This window comes from Protopterus annectens, chromosome 2.part1 (genome assembly GCF_019279795.1).
Source record: "Protopterus annectens isolate FY-2018-M chromosome 2.part1, PAN1.0, whole genome shotgun sequence".
NCBI lineage: Eukaryota > Metazoa > Chordata > Ceratodontiformes > Protopteridae > Protopterus > Protopterus annectens.
Genome location: NC_056729.1, coordinates 1,786,614,359 through 1,786,633,216, shown reverse-complemented (window position 1 = coordinate 1,786,633,216; position 18,858 = coordinate 1,786,614,359). Strand labels below are relative to the sequence as shown.

Genomic DNA, 18,858 nt, shown 5'->3' with positions numbered 1-18,858 from the left:
GTACCTGCTACCTCTGCAGGCTTCACAGGTAAAACCTGTAGCCTTCTAGCAAGTTCTAAGAATAGGACATGCTCAGTGCAGTACAAGGGTGAGTCAGCAAAACCCAAATCCAGCTTTATTGTTAACTGCCACAATTGTGATGCCAATCATGAGTCTAAAAGAGAAAAATTATTAGCATTTGGTCAGCACTGCGACAAGTGCAAAAAAGGGAACTATTTTCAAAAGTTTTGCAAATCAAGTAAACCTCACACAGTTGTAAAGAAGGGTCACTTAAAAAAGCAAGTTGATTATATAGAGAGCTGCAATTCTACTTTCTACATAGATGGTGTATCAGTAATTAGTGAAAAGGTTAATGCAGTGAATTTATTGGCAAATAATGAAGTGTTTTGTACTGTCCAGATCAATGGTAAAACCACTGAGCTTAAAGCAGACACTGTCTCAAAGTGTAATGTTATGTCAGCAGACACATTTGCTAAGGTGATAACTAATGAACAACTCAATGTGGTTAGTAGTGTGAAACTTATTGCTTATGGAGGTGAAGAAATTCAGACAGAACGCTTGGTGGTGCTTTCATGTTATTTGGCTAGGAACTGTTACAGCTTGTTATTCTATGTAGTCCGAAGACCTGTGCAGTCATTGTTGGGTCTCAGAGACATTTGAGAATGAATTTGCTTTCTTTTACCAAAGAAGTTCATCATATAAGCACATATCCTAGTTCCAATTTTACTGAAGCTATTTTCTCAGATTATGCTGATGTTTTCGATAACTGTGGTGGTGGTGCTGTGGTAGCGATGTCGCCTTACAATCAGACGCTGTCCGGTTCGATTCTCAGCTAGAGCGTCTTCTGCGTGGAGACATGCATGAATGGGCGTACCTTCGTTGAAGGTTGTGCGTCAGGGCTGGTAACTCGGCACGTAAAAATCAACTACCAATCATTAGCAGACCGGAGTTCCGCTGTGGCAACCCCTAACCGGGAAAAGCCGAAAGACACAACAACAACAACAACAACATGCTGATGTTTTCGATGACAAGTTGGGCAAACTTCCAGTTGTGTATTCTATGAAGTTAGACCCAGAGATCAGTCCAGTGGTCAGACCAGCAAGAAAAGTTCCGATAGCTATGTAGAATAAAGTTAAAGCTCAGTTGGATAAAATGGTGCAGCAAGGTGTAATTTGTCCAGTTACAGAACCGACTGAATGGGTGTTGTCCATAGTACTAGCCCACAAGAAAGGCTCAGATGTTGTTCTGAGTTGATTCTAAACGACAAAAAATACACTGAACCCACAGACATCGCCAATATCCTGGCAGACAGGTTCAGTGCAAACTTCTCCACCCCCTCCCCCCCAAAAGAGCAAGTATCTATCCTGGCAGAGGGCTGCCTCCCAAACATCTCTGATGCTCAGGTGAAGGCTGCCCTCTCCAAAGCAAAAAACACTGCTTCCATGGAACCAGATGACATCCCAGGTTGCATCCTACATGAACTCCAAGAGGAACTAATCCCTCAAATAAAACAGCTATACAATCTCAGCCTCACTACAGGATATGTGCCCACAGAATGGTGTACAGCAACAGTGGTCCCACTCCACAAAGGTGGAGCCTCTACGGACCCTGGAAACTACCGCCCCATAAGCCTGACTAGCTTAGTCTGCAAGGCTATGGAGAGGATCATCATGGAGCTCAAAAACAAAGACATTGGAGACCTACAGACACTAGATCCTACCCAATTCGGCTTTGTCAAGGGCAGATCCTGCCTTTTGAACCTGGTTGACTTCTTTGAAACAGTCAACAAAGCCATAGATGAAGGGAAGGTAGTCCACACAGCCTATCTGGACCTTGCAAAGGCATTTGACACAATACCCCACTCGGGCATCATAGATAAGCTATCCAGCTTAAATATAAACCCCTGTGTCACAAGATGGGTCGCAAACTGGCTCAAAGACAGAACCCACAGAGTGAGAGTTGCTGAAGCCATGTCAGACTTGAAACCGGTCACAAGTGGCATCCCACAGGGTTCTGTCCTGGGACCACTCTTGTTCGGTATATACTTTTCCAACATACAGGCAAACGTGGGAGGACTATGGCTCACCAAGTTCGCAGATGACTGCAAACTGGGCGCCATAATTGACTCTCCAGCTGACACAAACATCCTTCAAAAAGGTCTCACAGAGACAGATAACTGGTGCCAGTGCCATGGTTTAAAGCTAAATGCCAAAAAATGTATAGTCATACCCTTTGGCAAAAACAATGTGCCCACAAATTACCACATAGGCGGAAACCCATTAAGTACAGAGAAAGTTATTAGGGACCTGGGGACCCAAGTTGATAGCAATCTCTCCTTTGAAAACCCCATTGCCAAAGTGGTTAGAAAGACCTTCTACATAGCCCACCTCATCACGAAGGGTTTCACATCTAGATCAAGAGAAGTAATCGTGCCCCTTTATTCATCCCTCATCAGGCCCATCATAGAATACAATGCCCCTTTTGGGATGTACCCTACCCGACACCTGCAACAATTAGAAAGACCCCAAAAGTATCTCACCAAGAGGATCAAGGGTCTCAAACTGATGCCATATGCTGCTCGGTTAAAAAAACTCCAGCTCTACTCAATTGCATACCGCCTACTTCGAGGCGATCTATGCCTGACATACAAAGCTATGTCAAATCCAGAATTAATGGACATACTCCACCTCAGTAAATCTAAATCCCTTAGAACCACATGCTCGAGGGACTTGAACCTCAGCACAAAAATAAATAGAACTTGTTGGAGGGACAGGTTCATAACCCAGAGGCTCCCTTCACTCTGGAATAGAATTCCAGTTCATGTGAGGCAGAGCACCTCACTGAATCTCTTCAAGAAGAATCTCGATAGGTGGATGGGGGAGCGTAGGTTTGTCCCAGGGATTACTCCTGTGTCACTATTAGACAGAGGCACAGTAAACTAAACCTTAAAAAGGGCACAGTATACTCAAATCAAGGGGTGGCATAAGCCATACAGAATCGGGCTAGGCTTATAATTGCCCCAGGGCAGATAGCTTAGTATGAACCTATGATACCAGAATATGTACTGACCCATGAGACTTGAACGAAGCATTAAAGAGACTGCATCATCCAATGCGTACAGTCAAGGACGTCACAGCCCTAATACCAAATGCCACTGTTTTTTTCTGTCTTAGATGCAAAAACTTCACTTTGGCAAGTGATGCTTGATCGCAAATTCTCATTACTGACTACTTTCAGTACGCCATTTCACAGATATAGATTCCTCAGGATGCCATTTGGAATAAATTCTGCAAGTGAAGTCTTTCAGTGTGCAATGGATTAAATTTTGTCAGGTTATCCTTATGACATAATAGTAGATGATTTATTGGTTGGAGGCAATGGTGAAGCAGAGCATGACAGAAAACTTAAGAAAGTTCAAGACAGAGCACGTAAAGTGAACTTAAAGCTCAATCCTCTGAAGTGCAAATTCAGACTACCAGAAGTTACATATGTAGGTCATTTATTTACTAGCACTGGCTTGCGACCAGACCCGTCCAAGCAAGCAGCCATTCTTAAGATGCCAGCACCAGAAAATGTTCAAGCTCTACAATGTTTTCTTGGTATGATCAACTACCTAGGCAAGTTTATACCAGACTTCAGTGAGTTGACAGCGTGTTTGAGAGAGCTGATGCGCAAAAATGTTATATGGTCTTGCTTGGAACAGCACCAGAGACCATTTGAAGACTTAAGCAGAAAATTGCCACCCCACCTACATTAAGTTACTACGATGTCAATAAGCCAGTAACTCTTTCCTGTGATGCTTCAAAATTTGGTCTTGGTGCAGTTATTCTTCAAGAAGGCAGACCAGTAGCCTATGCATCTAGAACTCTTACACAAACTGAAATGCAATATGCTCAAATTGAGAGAACATTTGGCAATAGAATTTGCATGTTCAAAGTTTCATGATTATATCTATGGTCAAGCTATTCAGATTAAAACTGATCACCAACCTCTAGTTGCTATTCTAAAGAAGCCTATTCATTCAGCTCCAGTGAGATTACAAAGAATGATGCTCAGACTGCAAAAGTACAACTTCAAAATGGTGTATACAAAAGGCAAACTTCTTTATCTGGCTGATACCTTATCCAGATCATCCAGAAGTAGAATGGAACAGCTTCATGCAGAGAATTTTGACTTTGACATCATGGAAGTGCAGAATTTTTCTAACACAAGACTAGAGTTGAGAGATCATGCAAAGACTGATCCAATTTTGCAAAAGCTCAACCACTACATTAATGCTGGATGGCCGTCAAAGCAATCTAGTGTACCACCTGAAGTGCAGACCTATTTTCCTTACAGAGATAAGATGCTGATGGAAGATGGCATTATTTTCAAAGGTCCTAAAATTATTGTCCCTGCTTACTTACAACATGAATCTATTCAGCTTTTGCATCGTGGTCACCCAGGTTCTGAATCTACCAAAAGAAGGGTGAGAGAACTAGTATTTTGGCCTTCTCTAATAAAAAACAAAACTAAAAGATAAACTACTTTCTTCTTGTTCAGTATACAATAGTACTAAACTGCATTTGCAAAAAGAACCACTTCAGCTAAGTCAAATTTCTGAACTTCCTTGGTCAACAGTAGCCACTGATACATTTGAGTGGAACAATCAGCATTACTTAGTGTTGACAGACTCTTATTTGAACTGGTTTGAGATTGATTTACTACCTAATCTGACATCCACTGCTGCTATCACTAAGTTGAAACGTGATTTCTCAGTCTATGGTGGTCCACACAAAGTTGTTTCTGAAAATGGTACAAAATTTACTAGTCAGATGTTTCAGAAATTTGCAAAAGAATGGGACTTTGTACATGTTACTAGTAGTCCTGAATGTTCACAGTCAAATGGTCTAGCTAAACATCCAGTGCAGAGTGCAAAGCAGTTACTTGAGAGGTCAAAGTGTGACAATACCAATGTCTATTTGAATTTACTTAATCTCAGAAACATACCCCATGATGATATACTTGGATCGCCTGCCCACAGACTTCTATCGAGGCAAACCAGACCAACATTGCCTATCAGTTCCAGTTTGCTGAGGCCTAAAGCTAAGAACAACAAGACAATTAGAGCTCAACTATTCAGAAAGCGTTCTTTCTCAAAGTCCAACTATTATAAATCAAGCAGATTTCTTCATCCATTGAAAAAATGAGAGACAGTGAGGATACAGACAGCGAAAGGTTTAGACCAGATTGGTCAAGTAACAGGTATATGTATTGAGCCGAGATCCTACTTCATAGAATCTGAGGGAGTGCAGTACAGGAGAAATAGCAGACATCTTTTTCCTGTACCAGAATCAATACTGCAGCATTTTTCCTGTGATACAGACTCTAGATCTCAGAGCAATCCAGACAATGTTCCTGTTCCAGAACGTGTCTTGACTTCTACTTCCATTCCTGATGATGTTCCTGATGTTCCTGATGTCCCTAAGGTTGAACATTCAACAAAGACAATCCTAGTTGCTAGACCTGATTCTATCTAATTTTTATGCCACACGTTTTGGTCGTATTTCCAGACCTAGTGTGAAATATACAGCAACCTGGACAAAATTGTCTATATGTATTTAGTTCTGTATAACTGCATGACAAAGAGTTATTTGTATTGATTGCATGTCAGTTATTGTCGTTAGTATTGCATGACTGATTTCTCAAAGAGGGAGGCTGTAGAATAGTGTATGTGCATTGTACTTTTAAGAAGCATTTCAAGGTTGGCATGTGCAAATAAATAGCAAACACGTGCTAGCTTCAGTGCCATTTTGAGAGTGCAGCCAGAGAGTGAGCATGTATAAGTGTAATAGCTAGTTTATTTACAAGTTTATTTAAGTTAAAGTTATTAAGCCTCAAACCTGATGTGCCTGTACATAATAAAGCTGCTAGAACATTAACCACAAAGACTCGTCTATTTTATCCTGACTAGACGAGTGACACTTCTAAACATAGAACGGTTATAGATAGTTAACCTGGGTGCTTTATACAGACATGGTTAAGTGAAACAGATGTCTATTTTGTTTTTTTGCTAGTAATTAGGTATATTATATATTGATAATAAATATTGTGTTATTATGGGTTTAAATGATTTGATTTAGATGTAGTTTCATATATTTTTTCCTAGTGATTAAGTTTATTTTTGTTAGGTTTATTTCTAAGTGTACTGAATTAAATGGATGTTGTTTCTTTAAGCCTAGGTTATTTAAATGAAGATGGCCTGTTCCAAATTGCACTGAAGACGCCACGGGGCGAAACCGGTCTGTACTGCCTGCTAGTCACCACTGTTTAGGCTTTGGATTATATAGCCTGAGTACTAAAGCGATATAATTGAACATTAAAAATTTTTCGGGACTGAAATTGCCTGCTTGTTTTTTTCATTATTGATATCTGGATGTTATACAGTGTTTTTTGATATTTCCTGGAAAGTGAGACGGAACAATACTGCTGGCTTGCACCGGAGCTGTTATTCTATTTTTTTCTGTGCTGGACAGTTGTTGGTTTGTGCTTTGTGTTGCACTGTTTTCTTGGTTCATGGCTATGTGTATGTGTGTATGTGTATATGTGTGTGTGTATATATATATATATATATATATATATATATATATATATATATATATATATAATATAAATACGCACGCATATATATATATATATATATATATATATATATATATATATATATATATATAAAATATATATACACCCATACACACACACACACACACACACACACACACACACACACACACACATATATAGTATATCTATATCTATGTATATATATATATATATATATATATATATATATATATATATATATATATATATATATATATATATATATGTGTGTGTGTGTGTGTGTGTGTGTGTGTATATATATATATATATATATATATATATATATATATATATACATATGTATATATATATATATATATATATATGGGTTTATATCATATACCCGAAATAACACATAACTGAAGACCAGATGTCCAAGACAAGAATGCCAAAACTTCAAATAAACAAACATCCACACAGGTTCATAGGTTGGTACAAGGTTATCAGCCCTAGGGCCTATACAAGCCTAGCCATAGCAATTCTCTGGCTATTTCTTCCCACAATATTTACTTCCCTGGACCCCTGTCTAGCAGGGTGACTGACGTGATCCCTGAGATGAATTTCCTATCTCGCATCCAATCATCAAGGTTCCTTTTGAAGAGAGCCAAAGAGGCACTCTGCTTGACATGTATGGGCAGTCTATTCCAGAGTCTGAGGAGTCTCTGGGTCACGAACCTATCCCTCCAGCATGTTTTGTTCATTGTGATGACAAGGTTTAGATCCCTGGAGCATGTGTCTCTGAGGGATTGGGATTTATTTAAGTGTAGCATGTCCAACGGCTCTGGGTTTGACATGGCCTTGTATGTTAAGCAGAGATTACCTCTGAGTAGATGATATGCGACAGATTATAGGTGGAGTTTTTTTAGATGGTCAGCATAGGTCATCTGCTTTAGGCCTGTGATTCTTTTAGTGAGGTATTCCTGCAGCCTTTCCATTTATTGCAGATGTCTTGAGAGGTACATACCAAACGGGGCGTTGTATTCTATAATGGGTCTAATGAGGGATGAGTACAGTGGGACAATGACCTCCTTTTTTCTGGATGAAAAGCCCTTAGTGATGAGGTCTGCCACATAGAAGGATTTCCTGACTGTTGTGGTGATGTGGTTATCGAAGGTGAGACCACTGTCCACCTGTGTCCCTAAGTCTCTTGTCACACTTTCAGTGTTTAGTGTACTGCCACCTATGTGGTAATTCATGGGTACATGTTTTTTTCCAAAGGGGATAACTATACATTTCTTGGAATTGAGCTTCAGCCCATGGCTCTGACACCAAGCATCTGTTTTTGTAAGGCCCTTTTGAAGAATATCCACATCATTTGGGGATTTAGTAATGGCTCCCAGTTTGCAGTCATCTACGAACTTTGTTAGCCAGAGTCCCTTAGTGTTGGCCTGTACTTCAGAGAAGTAGATGCCAAACAAGAGCGATCCCAGGACAATCCAACTTTTCACTTGTCTGGAGCTGGATTTGGAGTCGGCTACTTTTACAGCGTGGGTTCTGTCAGTAAGCCAGTTGGCAACCCATCAATTGATGTAGGGATTAATGCCCAGCTTAGTAAATTTATCTATGATTCCAGAGTGGGGGATGGTGTCGAAGGCCTTGGTGAGGTCCAGTTAAGCTGTGTGGACCACCTTACCACATAGCTGAAAAGTTTCTTAGGGTAAGTAACCACTGAGCTAGAAACTCAATGGAGAACACATCACATGCTAGTATACAGCTCAGCAAGCTCCTGCCTGGTGCCCTGCAGAGTTCTACAGCAGCAGAGAGACAAAAGAGAGACTTTGGAGTGATTAAGTATCATTTTTCTGCATTTTCTTGCTGCATTTAGCTAATTCCACCTAAAATGCAGATTTTCTAGAGTTTCTGTGATTTAAAAAGCTTGTTTCAGCTACATATTGTAGTTATTTTACCGCCTGCACTTTGACAAAGTCATTTTTGTGTTTAAATTACTTGTTTAACTGTTGTAGACTACGCACTCAAGTGCGATAGCCATTTCTGTGCATTTAAAGTGTTTTTTTATTGTATCTGCTTTATTTTCTGAAAAAAACAAACAAAAAAATACTTGTTTTCCCACCTTTCTAAGTTAGTATAGTCCAGTTTTCGGGTTAGTGCTGAATTCAGGGATGTGTTACAAGTTTCTGTGTTTGCCCATACCTTACTTGGATAGAAGGAAGTTTCTCTGTTCACTGTGAGAGAGGGAGCTTTGAGCAGCCTATCTGTCCCTGGAGGAGTGGTTTCAGCCCAGAAATTAGTAGTTTATTGGCCATTTTGGGCTAATTTCTATCTCTTTCATTTCCCTGCTATAAAACCCGCATTTGCAAGTTTTTTTGTGCTAGTATACAGCTCACCAAGCTCCTGCCTGGTGCCCTGCAGAGTTCTACAGCAGCAGAGAGACAAAAGAGAGACTTTGGAGTGATTAAGTATCATTTCCTGCATTTTCTTGCTGCCTTAACTAATTCCGCCTAAAACGCAGATTTTCTAGAGTTTCTGTGATTTAAAAAGCTTATTTCAGCTACATATTGTACTTATTTTACTGCCTGCACTTTAACAAAGTCAAGTCGTTTTTGTGTTTAAATTACATGTTTAACTGTTGTAGGCTACACACTCAAGTGTGATAGCCATTTCTGTGCATCTAAAGTGTTTTTTTTGACTGTATCTGCTTTATTTTCTGAAAACCCCCCCCAAAAAATACTTGTTTTTTTCGCCTTTCTAAGCTAGTATAGTCCAATTTTCAGGTTAGTGCTGAATTCAGGGCTGTGTTACAAGTTTCTGTGTTTGCCCATACCTTACTTGTATAGAAGGAAGTTTCTCTGTTCACTGTGAGAGAGGGAGCTTTGAGCAGCCTATCTGTCCCTTGAGGAGTGGTTTCAGCCCAAATATTAGTAGTTTATTGGCCATTTTGGGCTAATATCTATCTCTTTCATTCCCCTGTTATAAAACCCGTATTTGCGTGGTTTTGCGTGCCGGGCAGTGCCGGTTAGCTAGGGTATAACTGTTCCCAGCTCCACAAAGTCTACTCTTCAATTTTTTCCCTTGGAACTAGACAAACATTCAACTTAAGCACTCAAACCATTCACTTCTCATCCCAGCACTTGCTGAAAACTTATAGCAAGTACTAATAAACCTTAGCACTAGACCCCCTATTCTGTAGAGAAGGACAAGGCTCTCTATTTGACCTTACTAGCCAATCAGTAAAACAATTCACTGCACCTATCCAGGCATGTCCAAAGGGCAGTTTCATAGGTTCATAGGTTCATACTAGGCTATCTGCCCTATGGCATTTATAAGCCTAGCCAGAGTGTGTTTGGCTTTCGCCACCCATTTTAAATTAATTTTGTTATGCCCTTTTTCGAGGGTAGTATACTGTGCCTCTGTCTAACAGTGACACAGAAGTGATACCCAGGGTAAACCTACTATCTCCCATCCACTCATCAAGATTCCTCTTGAAGAGAGTCAATGAGGGACTCTGCCTAACCTGGACTGGGATTTTATTCCAGAGTGAAGGGAGCCTCTGGGTTATGAATCTGTCCCTCCAGCATGTCCTATTTATTTCAGTGCTGAGGTTCAAGTCTCTCGAGCGCGTAGCTCGATGGGATTTGGATTTTCTGAGGTGCAGCATATCCATTAATTCCGGGTTGGACATGGCTTTATACGTCAGGCACAGATCGCCTCTGAGCAGGCGGTATGCCACTGAGTAGAGCTGGAGTTTCTTTAAATGAGCAGCATATGGCATCTGTTTGTGCCCTTTGATCCTCTTGGTGAGGTACTTTTGGGGTCTTTCCAGTTGCTGCAGGTGTCTGGTAAGGTACATCCCAAAAGGGGCATTGTACTCAATTATGGGCCTGATGAGGGATGAGTAAAGAGGCACGATGACCTCCCCTGATCTAGATGTTAATCCCTTCATGATTAGGTGGGCTATATAAAATGTTTTTCTAACCACTTTGGCCACGTGGTTGTCAAATGAGAGATTGCTATCAACTTGGGTCCCCAGGTCCCTAATTACTTCTTCCATACTTAATGGATTACCACCTATGTGGTAATTTGTGGGCACTTTGTTTTTGCCAATGGGGATGACTATACACTTCTTGGCATTTAGCTTGAGGCCATGGCTCTGGCACCAGTTGTCTGTTTCTATGAGGCCCTTTTGTAAGATGCTTGTGTCGGCTGGAGAGTCAATTATAGTGCCCAGTTTGCAGTCATTTGCGAACTTGGTCAGCCACAGTCCTTCTGTGTTGGCCTGTACCTCCGAGAAATATATACCAAACAGGAGAGGTCCCAGGACTGAGCCTTGTGGGATGCCACTTGTAACTGGTTTGGAGTCTGACATGGCTCCAGCAATTCTAACCATGTGGGTTCTGTCCTTGAGCCAGTTTGCAACCCATCTAGTGACATAGGGGTTTATATTTAAGCTGGTGAGCTTATCTATAATGCCCGAGTGGGGTATTGTATCGAAGGCTTTTGCGAGGTCCAGGTAGGCTGTGTGGACCACCTTCCCCTCGTCAATGGCCTTGGTAACTGTTTCAAAGAAATTGACCAGGTTTAAGAGGCAGGATCTGCCCTCAACAAAGCCAAACTGGGTAGGATCCAGTGTCTGTAGGTCCCCAATATCTTTTTTTATGAGGTCCATGATGATCCTTTCCATGGCTTTGCAGACCAAGCTAGTCAGGCTAATGGGGCGATAGTTTCCAGGATCCGTTGAGGCACCACCTTTGTGGAGAGGGACCACTGTTGCTGTACGCCACTCTTTGGGTACATATCCTGTTGTAAGGCTGAGATTGAACAGTAGTTTTATGTTTGGGTTTAGCTCTTCTTGGAGTTCATGTAGGACGCAGCCCGGGACACCGTCTGGTCCCATTGATGCTGTGTTTTTTGCTTTATAGAGGGCGTCTCTTACCTGAGCATCTGAGATGTCAGGGGGGCAGCACTCTGCTGGGATAGATATTTACCCTTTTGGTGGGGAGGGGGGGGTGGAGTTTGCACTGAACCTGTCAGCTAGGATGTTGGCAATGTCTGTGGGTTCGGTATATTTTTTTTCATTTTGGACCAATTCTGAGCATATCTGGGAATTCCCACCCAGGTTCCTAACATAACTAAAGAAAGCCTTGTGATTATCCTTAGTGTCCTGTGCAATTTTTCTCTCGAAGCTGGCCTTAGACGATTTTATGAGTGCCTGTAGTTTTTTGCTAACACTGATCAGAGATGCCTTCTCTTTTTGGGATTTTGCTCTATCATGTAGTAGCTTCCTCCTTCTATTGTATAGTTTGTTTATGGCTGGGGTCCACCAGACAGGACGTCTTCCTTTGGAGGATTGGGTCTTGGTTTTATTTGGGATTGCATGATCCATGCATTCCTGAAGGTGTTCATAGAATGCATTTATAAATGATTCTGCGGTCTGGGCCGTATTTTCCACAGGCCCGGGGGCTTTGAAGGATTCCACCTCGGTTTTGAGGAGTGTGAAATTTGCTTTAGAGTTTTTCACTGTGGTTTTCTGGGCAGGGGTGGGGTCGGATAGTGAATATCCAGTGAGATTAGTTTATGGTCTGATCTTACCAGTGAGGGATACACTTCTGGTCTGGAACATAGAGTCCCTATGTTGGTGATGATCAGGTCCAGTATGTTTTCCCCTCTTGTGGGAGTGGTAACAAGTTGTTCCATAGCGTTTGAGTTTATAAATTCTAGGAACCTTTGAGCTAGGGTGTTGGAGCTAGAGTAATGCTCCCAGTCTATGTTTGGGTAGTTGAAGTCACCCAATATAATGGTGTTTGGAGAGACCTTCATATTTTCCAGTGTTCTCAGGAAGGCCGAGTGGGTTTCCTGGGTTTGGGAGGGTGGTCTATAGCAGGCTATAAACTGGAAGGCAGTTTTATCCACTGTTAGTTGCACATGGATAGTCTCTGATGCTTCGTGCTGTGCCACCAACCTGGAGGTGTGGGTATCTTTGACGAATATTGATACTCCCCCTCCTTTTCTGGTTCGGTCCAAGTTTTGGGGCCGAAAAGCATGGTATGAGGTATAACCTGGCAGTGCTGGGGTGCTCTCGGGAGCTTCAGGTGTACTTTCCGGTCCAACTGGTGAATCTGGGCATTTTGAGGCAATGTTACAATTGCCTCATGTACACAGACCACCCTCTCCTCCTTCCACCAAACACTAATACATGCGAGAGATGCAATTATACACCCAAACTGGAGGCTAAGCTTTCTCAATCCAAGACTGGACCATGCAGTCAAGAGGAGAAGGGAATTACTTGCATCACACCACCAGTCTCACATAGACCTATGAAACCAGCACCGGGAAAAAACACACATAAATACATGAAAATATACTCGGAGGCTCTAAATAAATTCTGCAAAAGCAAGAGAGACCTCCAAAGCAGACATCCAAGCAACATCCACCCCCCAACACACACCATGAAACACACACTTTACAAAACCAGTGTGCCACGCAATCACAGCCCTTAAGGCAAAATAACATACCCAACACACTAGTAATAGGTGACTCTATAGTCAGGCACACTGATGTCCCACTCATTAGGCTGAACAAGGAGAAGGTTGCTGTTAGTTGCCTGTTGGGTGCCAGGATCCGCCACATAACACAAGCACTCAGGTCACTCCAGAACAAGTAGAAATATGACATTGTCCATGTTGGTGTGATTGACCTGAGCCGTACCTCCCTGGACTACATGAAAAGAGACATGGAGGAGATCTCTGATCATGTAGCCCAGGCCAGTATAACCCTGACCCTGAGTAGCATCCTGCCCTCACCAAGAATGATACCATGGTATACAGAAAAAAATATAAATTTCAACAATTGGCTAAGCTTCTGGTGTCATTCAAAGGGGATCCAGTGTCTGTCAGCCTGGGATGACATGCTCGACAAACCACACAGCTTCACTAGAGATGGCTTGCACCCATCACCCTTAGGCTTTCAAATACTGGCCAAGGCTCTTGCCACCCCCATAGTGCCTTTTTTTAGGCAAGGCTCAAAAGACAAACCTACCGCCGTAAATAGCACATGTAACAAAAAACTGAGGGTAATGCTACTCAATGCCAGAAGTATAAACTCGAAATGCACGCAGTCGAGGCACTCCTCAGTATGGAGAAAATTGATATATGTGCAGTAACAAAAACCTGGCTCTAGAGAGCAACCCAGCACTACCAGGCTACAACTCATACAATACACTTTGGCCACAAAACCCAGACCAAAATACAAAAGGTGGGGGAGTATCCATATTCATCAAGGATACCCACACCTCCAGGTTAGTGGCAGAGCACAATGCTTCAGAGATCATCCACATGCAACTAACAACGGGCAAAACTGCTGTTCAAATTATAGCTTGCTACAGATCACCCACCATGTCCCAGGACCTCCACTCCGCATTCCTGGAAACACTGGGAAACATAAGGGTCCTACCAAACACCCTGATATTGGGTGATTTCAATTACCCAAACATTAACTGGGAGAACTACTCAAGTACAAACTCCCTTGCCCAACATTTCCTAGAATTTATAAACTCAAACACTCTGGATCAACTGGTCAACACCCCCACCAGAGATGACAACATATTGGACCTGGTCATCACTAACATGGGCGACCGGTGTTCCACACCGGAGGTCAATCCCTCGCTGGTTAGATCTGACCATAAACGAATCACTCTGGATATCCACATTTTGCCACCACTCCCAGTCAAAGAAACCACCATGAAATAATTTTCAAAAGCAAACATCATGTTACTTAAGACTGAGGTGGGAAGTTTCAAAGCCACCATGCTACAGGATAATGCTGTCCAAGCTGCAAAATCCTTTGCTAATGCACTCTACAGGCACCTACAAGAATTCATGGATCATGCTATCCCAAACAAAACCAAGACCCACTCCTTCAAGAAAAGGAAACCAGTCTGATGGACCGCTGCCATAAACAAGCTATACAATAGAAGGAGGAAACTAGTACAGAAAAGAGTAATATCCCAAGAAGGGAAGACATCCCTGATCAGCATCAGCAAGAAACTACGTTCCCTCATAAAATCATCCAAGGCTAGCTTCGAAAGAAAAATTGCCATGGACTCCAAAGATAACCTCAAGGCATTCTATAGCTATGTCAAGAATCTAAGTGGCAATTCTCAGATCTGCTCGGAGTTAGTGCAGAATGGCACAAAATACACTGAACCGACCGATATAGCCAACATCCTGGCAGACAGGTTCAGTGCAAACTTCACCCCCCTCTGACCCCCAAAAGGGCCTATAACTATACCAGAAGAATGTAGTGCCCCTGAAATCACAGACACTCAGGTTAAACCAGCCATCTCCAAAGCCAAAAACACAGCATCAATGGGACCGGACGGTGTCCCAGACTGCATCCTACATGAGCTCAAAGATGAACTAACCCCTCACCTAAACACACTGTTTAAACTCAGCCTCTCCACAGGCTATGTGCCCACAGAGTGGTGCACAGCAACGGTTATTCTGCTCCACAAAGGTGGAGGCACAATGGACTCCGGGAACTATCACCCTATAAGCCTGACTAGCTTGGTCTGCAAAGCTATGGAGCGCATCATCATGGATCTCATTAACAGAGACATTGGGAACCTCCAAACACTGGACCCTACCCAGTTCGGCTTTGTTAAGGGCAGATCATGCCTCCTAAACTGGTGGACTTCTTTGAGACAGTTACTAAGGCTATAGACGAGGGAAAGGTGGTCCACACAGCCTACCTAGGCCTCGCAAAGGCCTTCAACACCATTCCCACTCAGGTATTCTAGACAAGCTCACCAGCCTGAACATAAACCCCTATGTCATGAAATGGGTTGCCAACTGGCTTATGGACAGAACCCACATGGTAAGAGTTGCGCGAGCTAGCTCTGACTCTAAACCGTTTACAAGTGGTGTTCCCCAGGGCTCAGTCCTAGGACCCCTCCTGTTCGGCATATACTTCTCAGAGGTACAGGCAAGCACAGGAGGGCTATGGCTGACCAAATTCGCAGATGACTGCAAACTAGGAGCTATAACTTGACTCTCCAGCTGACACAGACATCCTCCAAAAGGGTCTCACTGAGACAGATACCTGGTGTCAAAACCATGGCCTCAAGCTAAATGACAAAAAGTGCATAGTAATCCCCTTTGGAAAAAACAAAGTACCCACAAACTACCACATAGGTGGTAGCCCCCTAAATACAGAAGATGTAATAAGGGATCTGGGGACCCAAGTAGACAGTAACCTCTCCTTTGATAATCACATTGCTAAAGTGGTTAGAAAATCCTTGTATGTGGCCCACCTAATCACAAAAGGGTTTGCATCCAGATCAAAAGAGGTCATTTGGCCCTCTATGCATCACTTATCATACCCATCATAGAGTACAGTGCTGCATTTGGGATGTACCTTACAAGACACCTGCAAGAACTGGAAAGACCACAGAAGTACCTCACCAAGAGGATCACTGGCCTCAAGCAGATGCCCTATGCAGCTCCACTGAAGAAACTCCAGCTGTACTTGGTTGCATACCAGCTACTCAGAGGTGATCTCTGCCTGACATACAAGGCCATGTCCAACCCAGAATTGATGGACATGCTCCACCTAAAGAAAACCATATCTCCTCGAGCCACACGCTGCAGGGATCTAAACCTCATCACAACAATAAATTGAGCATGCTGGAGGGATAGATTCCTATCCCAGAGACTTCCCATGCTCTGGAACAAGATTCCAATCTACATTAGGCGGAGCTCCTCGCTAACCCTCTTCAAGACAAACCTTGACGAGTGGATGGAAAACAGAAAGTTTACCCCAGGGATCACTTCAATGGCTCTGGGGGGACAGAGGCACAGGGAGCTAATCTAAGCGGACGGCGAAAGCCAACACATTCCAGCTAGGCTTATAAATGCCTTCGGGCAGATAGCCTAGTACCTACCTATGAACCTAGGAAAATAGGGAGAAATTTTAAATATTGTCCTTACAAACTTAGAAAGTAGACAGAATAACAGGTTTTGCATTAGCATGAATTTTCCGAAGGGTATGAAGTCTGGAACTCAATGTTTGGCATTATTTTCTGACTTAAATCTTCAATCATTTGCCAGTGGTTTACTAGAAAACCACTACTTTATGAAAAGTGGACCAAAAATATGAGGCAAAAATCTGGACATTCTGCGAAAATCTGTACAGTTGAGAGGTATGCTATGAACCTATTAGTATAACTGATGACAGTCTATTGTGGGAGCTACCATGTAGGAGAATAATTTGTGACATCAAGTTTTTGGACAGACTGAGAAAGGGAAAGGCCTGAACTTGAACAAACATGGAAAAACTGTGTGTCTACTCTTAAGTACCCTAGAATCTGAGAGTAGAAGAGTATGCCTATGAGCTGCTAATGAACTTCATCATGTAGTCCAGGGTTTTACCGTTTGACCATTTGCTTTCTGTAAGACTCTGAATAAGTCACTTAATCAGACAGTGCGCTTTTGTCATATATATATATATATATATATATATATATATATATATATATATATTTATATTTATATATATCTATAAAAGGAAGTGTGTATAGGGTGAAGCTCTCTCAACCCAGACTCTGAAAGTCAATGCTATAATGCATATGCCGAAAGCCCATAATATATTATCCCTTTTGCAATTCCTCTGTATGGTGCAGTAACTTGTTAAATATAACAGTGCCACTGTAAGCTACTAGAAGTTATGTATGGTGCTGGCTGCAGAAGCACATTAGAAGTTTTAAGATGCTAATAAAGATAATGGGGCCCCTGCTCTGAAGTTCTGTGATGCTTCCCACCAAGTCGTACTTCATCTGGCTGCAAGCCATTGAGAGCTTCAGCAGTATGCTATGTCAAATACAGTAAAATGTGTTGGCCGTAATTATTGTGACTGTATTTATGGGAAATCAGTAATATTAGAGCCAACCTATAATCCACTGCATCGTATTTCCAAAAAGTCTTTTCAAAAAGCATCAGGAAGATATAAAGGAATGTCATTTAGTCTGCAGAAGTATACTGGATATCATGTCTAAAGCCTGTTAATTTATTAATTGTGCCTGCATACAGTATGTCTGACTGTATAAATATACTGCAGTAATAGTCAATTGATGTTTCCCTCTTGCCCTTGTATTTCTGCCCGGTTAATGTTTGTGATAATAGGCATGAACTGCTTATAAGTACCATCAGATCAGTTGTGCAGAAAGTTCAGTCTTCAGAAAACTTTACATATTTAGTTTATACTCAGATGTAATTGTTTCACTTACTTGGTTCACATTCAGGAAGCTCTCTGTTTCCTTTAGAATCTACCCAGTGACCACTGGCTGCACAATGGTATTCAGCTGAAAATGTGAAAATAAAACAGAGATCATGAAGAAAGAAGCTAATGAGATAAACCGGCTAGTTTATTATGCAGTATTCAGATTCTTGTGTGACTGTTCTATAGTGTATTGTTTATCGCGTCTGCTTCACATGCAGAAGTTCCTAGGTTCAATCGCCAGTGGGACTAAAGAAAAACTAATGCCACTTGCAATTTGGTATGAATTTGAGCATACTAGAAACAAAAGCATATACTTTCAGTAATGTTTTATTTTACCTTTGCCATTAATTTGCATTCAGTACATTTGGCATATTAGTTAACAGTTCCATTCATCATTCACATTTATAAAAGGTATGGGTGGGTTCAATACAATACAGTTAAAGGGATACTTTGTGTAACACCCCACATTTTAAAACACCAGACATGTAAAGTCATTAGTTCAGTATTTCAGTTTCCCAGTGTGTGGAATCTTGTGAATAGAGGCACATGGCTAGCCAACTAAAGTGATGCTTTCTTGACGGCTCATCTTTCTGAGTAGCATACCTTCTAAGTACTGCAAAAAAACTGCAATGACAGGACTTAAAAAAAAACAGAAACAGCTTAAAGTATTCAGGGCATTTTAATTAAAACTGTAGCATGTGTCATTGCACAAAATAGTTTTTTAAAATGTCCATATTGTGGATCATGCAGTTGGGTTCACTATTGTGTGGCTGCAATCCATTTCTAATTAGTTTGCAAACATATATTGCACAACATCCTTTAAAACTCCGTTAACAACACCAGCTTCTAAGTGTTAGTTCTGCCTATGGAGAATTCAGTCTTTGCTAACATCGATGTAAACCACTGTGCAGCCTCAGCTTAGTAAATACAACGTTTTCAGGCTACCTCTGCACTTCGCCTTCCCATAGTACCTTGCATTGTTCTTCT

At 41.8% G+C, this 18,858-nt stretch overlaps 1 protein-coding gene across 1 annotated transcript in view; it reads right to left on the bottom strand.

The window, feature by feature from the left end:
• Positions 1-18,858, bottom strand: part of MASP2 (MBL associated serine protease 2) — a 900,261-nt gene that overhangs the window by 31,280 nt on the left and 850,123 nt on the right. Inside the window, exon 10 of the mRNA XM_044063217.1 lies at positions 17,879-17,953. Coding sequence (XP_043919152.1) covers positions 17,879-17,953 — 75 coding nt within the window. The remainder of the gene's footprint in view (positions 1-17,878; positions 17,954-18,858) is intronic.